Source organism: Triticum urartu, chromosome 7 (genome assembly GCF_003073215.2).
Source record: "Triticum urartu cultivar G1812 chromosome 7, Tu2.1, whole genome shotgun sequence".
Classification (NCBI taxonomy): domain Eukaryota; kingdom Viridiplantae; phylum Streptophyta; class Magnoliopsida; order Poales; family Poaceae; genus Triticum; species Triticum urartu.
In genome coordinates, this window is record NC_053028.1 from 150,579,101 (window position 1) to 150,584,051 (window position 4,951).

At 43.6% G+C, this 4,951-nt stretch overlaps 1 protein-coding gene across 1 annotated transcript; it reads left to right on the forward strand.

The window, feature by feature from the left end:
• The first annotated feature begins 286 nt into the window (after positions 1–286).
• LOC125524680 (putative DNA glycosylase At3g47830) lies at positions 287–4,501 on the forward strand. The gene is made up of 5 exons (XM_048689713.1): positions 287–701; positions 804–1,004; positions 2,154–2,210; positions 2,309–2,556; positions 4,110–4,501. Exons 1-4 carry the CDS (start codon positions 372–374, stop codon positions 2,549–2,551), a joined length of 831 nt encoding a protein of 276 aa, XP_048545670.1. The 5' UTR covers positions 287–371; the 3' UTR covers positions 2,552–2,556; positions 4,110–4,501.
• The last annotated feature ends 450 nt before the right edge of the window (positions 4,502–4,951 follow it).

A 4,951-nucleotide genomic window follows, 5' to 3' on the forward strand; every position in this document is an offset into this window, starting at 1 on the left:
AAATACACAATTAAACATTTTTTCAAATGCTTTATTAACATTTTTTAAATACATGATCCACTTTTTCCATACACATTTGTATTTTTTTGTATCCAAGAGAAAATTTTTCTCTATACACATTTAACATTTTTAAAATGCTTGGTTAACATATTTTTTATTTAGAATATTTGGAAGTATAAACAAAAGTAAAAACAAATAAACTAAAAAAGAGAGGCTGTGGCCTCCCGCGCGCCTGGGCCGGCACATCTTGGGCCTCGCTTCAGGCGAGGCTTGCCTGGATCTCGCTAGAAGCCCACAACTGGCTCACCCACTTGCCCTTCCCCACCGCCCGCATCGCCGGCGACCGCCGCCTCTACGACGCAGCCGGTAAGATGACCCGGAAGCCCAAGCGGAAGCTGCCGGCCCCGCCGTCGAGGCGCGACTCTCCGCTGGAGCCCTACCATGGCCACGCCGCCCCCTCCCCCGCTCAATGCCTGGCCGTCCGCGACGCCCTCCTCGCCTTCCATGGCTTCCCCGACGAGTTCGCGCCCTTCCGCCTCCTCCGCCTCGGCCTCTCGCCGGAGGACGAGAGCGACCAGCCGGCTCCGCGTCCGACCGTCCTCGACGGGCTCGTCACCACCCTCCTCTCCCAGAACACCACCGACGCCATCTCCCGCCGCGCATTCGCCTCCCTCAAGGCCGCCTTCCCCTCCTGGGACCAGGTAGGTACTGTAGCAGCGAGTCCTCGATGGCTAACTAGGCCCCTTCCTGAAGCTTCTAGAACCCCTCGCCCATAACAGTATCTTCATTGTTCCGTTCTGAAGGTGGTCGACGAGGAGGGGATGGGGCTGGAGGATGCCATCCGGTGCGGGGGGCTGGCGGCGACGAAGGCAGCGAGGATCCGGGCGATGCTTAGGGGCGTGAGGGAGAAGAGGGGCGCCATTTGCCTTGAGTACCTGCGGGATCTGTCCGTGGATGAGGTCAAGAGGGAGCTCTCGCAGTTCAAAGGGATTGGGCCAAAGACGGTGAGTTACTACATCTCTCTCGTTGTTTCACTGCAATGAGCTTTCTGTTCTGGTTGATGGAGGTATGTGAAGTTCAGTGCAATTCATGGTAAAGTAAGAAGGCTGCGCCTCATGAGAGTCAAGAAATACTGATCAGAAGTCAGCGGATTATTCGTAGCTTTATTTGATATTCTGTACTTAATCACCAGAACTATAGCCTTTGAACAAAACACTACAAATATGTGGTGTGCTTAAGCGGATTAACTTTCATGTTATGATGTCACTTCCGTTTGTAAATGCATATGACCTCATAACGATCGCACAGTCAAACTTCTATAACTTTGATTAGTAACTTATCAACAATATTTAGATTGGTAAGATGAAAATAGTATCATTATGTTTATCATGAAAAATACTTTGACAATAAAAAACTTCATAACTTTATTATCATATATACCCACAAAAAGTAATGGTCGGAGATGCATGTTAGAGACCATCTCAGTGTCCAAAATGTCACCAATTTACGGATGGAGTATGCAAAACTCAAAATCTTATACTGTTATACATCTTCTTGTGGTATGCTGGAGGTATTAGAACAAATGTGTTAAGGCTTGTCGCCTTGATGGATTTGTGTTTCTTTGTGCTTAACTGATGCTGTGGCACTACCGACTACAATTTTAGCCTTCCAAATAGAGGTTCTTTAAAGTTTTCACATATTGAGCACAATGGTTGCTAAACCTCATCAATATTTAAGCCTTTTATAGTTTGTGTGGCACAACAGAACTCAAACAGACTTGTTCAGAACCAAGGTTCTCAAAATCATGATTCTGAATCGGATCGGAGCTCTGATGGTAGGATAGCAAATTGTAGAATCTTAACTATCAGGATCGTAGAAACTTAGATTCTATGAACCAGAATCGTAGAATCGAAGGGTTTAGTTTGGATCGTAAAGTCGTAGAATCGTATAACAGAATCGTGATTCTGACATCCTTGTTCAGAACAAATGAAGAAGGGTTTGTAATAGCAAATGTTTATGTAACTTTCTGCATGCTGTTTAATTAGTTGTTTTATCCTATTATTTTGGTTCTTTGATTTTTGGATAATGTGAGGCTGCTGGAGTAATCAAGCATCTGACTGATGGCATTCATATAATTATGCATGTAATGACAGGTGGCATGTGTCCTGATGTTCTATCTTCAAAAGGATGACTTTCCAGTAGATACTCATGTACGTGAATCTTTATTGGTCACAACTGTTATCTCTGGGCATTATTTTAACGTGCATTACATATGCGTGGTAACTGGTAACACATATTTCTGCAATAGGTACTCCGCATTACAAAGGCTATTGGTTGGGTTCCTCCAACAGCTACTAGGGAGAAAGCATACATTCATCTGAATAATAAGATTCCTGATGATCTGAAGTTTGACTTGAATTGTCTATTTGTTACTCATGGGAAGCTTTGTCAATTGTGTACGATAAAGTTAGGAGTCGAGAAACCCAAGGATGTCAAGGCTGTTTGTCCCTTAGCAAGCTACTGTTTTATCAAAGAAGAAATTCAGGAATAGCCAAGGTAAGCTATTTTCTCTTGTTTCAAAGCAATATTATAAATGTTGTATACCAAATATAATGTGCACCACACAATTGTTTTTTAAGGAGAACTTTGATGGATGACACTGCTTGATAAATCTATATTAAAATAAACTGTACAGAATGCCCACAAGACTGAAAATAAACTCAATAAGGGCCAAGTCCTAAAGTAAGAAAAATGTATAACTGAAACATGCTACGCGAGGAAGCAAATCCTGGATTTTGGCAGAGTGGAAGATTAAACTTCTCAAGCTACTGCCCTGTTGCAGGAACTCAGGCAAGCTAGTGTCAGTGAAATAGGACAGTCTTATAAGACAGCACTCAAACAAGATAAAGCCATACTCATCCTTCAAAGATAGAAGAGTGGTACAATACCAGTGATGCGACCGTCGAAAGAAAAACGACGGTGCTAATAACTTCCCCAATCTTTCACGGTACAGTGTCACCTGAAACGGTGTAGCGCTCACGATCTTGTAGATGCAATCGCCACAAAAACAACACGCACACCCGAGAGAAGAAGTACGTGGACGATCTTCGGCAGATCAGCAGAAACTGAAACTCTAGAATCAATCTCTGACCAAAATCACAAAGCCTCAATAGCTATCAACAAATATTCAGCGGCGGCTTGGAGATACCCCAGTTGCCGATCTATCCATCGATGGAAATAACCTAGCCAAAGAAAAACTGCCCCGTACACGGGCCGATGGCCCTATATATAGTGCTCGCAGGCACTTGATTCTGTTACAATTGTATGACTAGGACTCGTATCCTAATTGGACTCTAAAAGCTGACCGGACTATTATTAGTACTACTATTTCAGACTTTGACTTTTGTAACTAGCAACACACGCACATACTAGTACTAACTAAAAGACACTTGACATTAGATCACACGAACCTGTACTATACTGCTGAACCAAGAAATAAAAATAACACAGTACTTGTATGTTGAAACTGAGCTCAATTCAACTTTAGTTGAATTTTGCCCACTGTTAAAAACTGGCATGGAGTCCTGAACGTGGGTCTCACTTCATTCGCTGGTACGATCTGAATTGTATCAGCTGTGCTGGTGTCATTTTGAATAGTTGCGTGCATATCTTTCGTCTGGCGTCTAACCGGAACCACATACTTTGGAACATCATCCACGCCCATCATGATCACATCAACCAGAGTAGGTGAAAGGTGTGTGGTGCTAATTAAATGCCATTTGAAAAGACCTGACACCAACTATCATTAAACATCAAGAAGAAATGACCCGTTGCCAACTAGCAGCAAAAGGAGATCACTAAAAGAACTCGTGCTTAATGTTGGCATGTTAATAGCTGATGATTGAGTCCCTTCAACAGAAAAGCAAAATGTATCAAAATGTAGGTATCTTGAATGACTTCTAAAACGATAGCTTTCCCGAACAGAAGGATCACTAGTTTCAGAGTAACAAACTTTGCATTCAAAGTTATTGAGTGTTCCAGAATGTTATTTTATCTAAAGGTTGTGATAATTCTACCAGTCATTGCTGACATGCTACTTTTCTGTGTAGGAAATGGTGTTTCCAGAAGAGGTCGTAACCTCCCAACAACCCAACAGCACTAATGGCAGGAAGATTTATGTGCAGTGGTGTCTTGCCCTGCATACATGTAATGGCAATTTCAGGTTCCCGTCTTGTATTGTTGTTAGGGGGCCTTCCAGCTGTATGATTTCAGGCTAGATACCATATTCGTGAACTCATTCTACCTACTGGCAGTAAGGAAGTTTTTAGGGGAAGCTGAAGGATGCGATCTATGACTTGCTGAAAGTGTCATTTGTTAGAAGTGGTTAGAAGAATGCCGATTGCCAAACGACCTGCTACCTAGTGTGCCATATCGGCAAATTGTGCCGTTCAGATGGCAACCATCCAGTTGTGTATAATGGTACCCTCGACTTTCCAATGCACATGACCTGTTGTGCCTGTTGAGGTGGCTTGTGATTTTCAGAGCAAGCGCTTTGCTCACGACGCGGAAAAGATTCATCTAACGCAACCTGGATGAGTTGCTCCACCCCACCAGCCTGAAAGGGATGTGGACTCGGCCACTCTGCCGTCGGCACTTGATCTTTACACTTGACTGGACATTTGGATGCTTGCCCCCGTGATGTGGGCAGTTTGCTTCTTGCTTGAACTTTATGGACTAGATCATCATCACTTTTTAGTCTTTGATGAGGTTGTAGTGCACTCTTGTGGGCTGATCTGGGAGCCTTGCTTTGGTGGGAACATCTGATGTGAAAGTTGAGTGCTTTGGTCACTTTGGAGGACATCTTTGGCTGCCGCATGAATAGAGTGTGATCTTTGCTTCAAGTGTTGAGCATGGCATCGACTGAAGGAAGTGTGGTCACATCACAGATTTA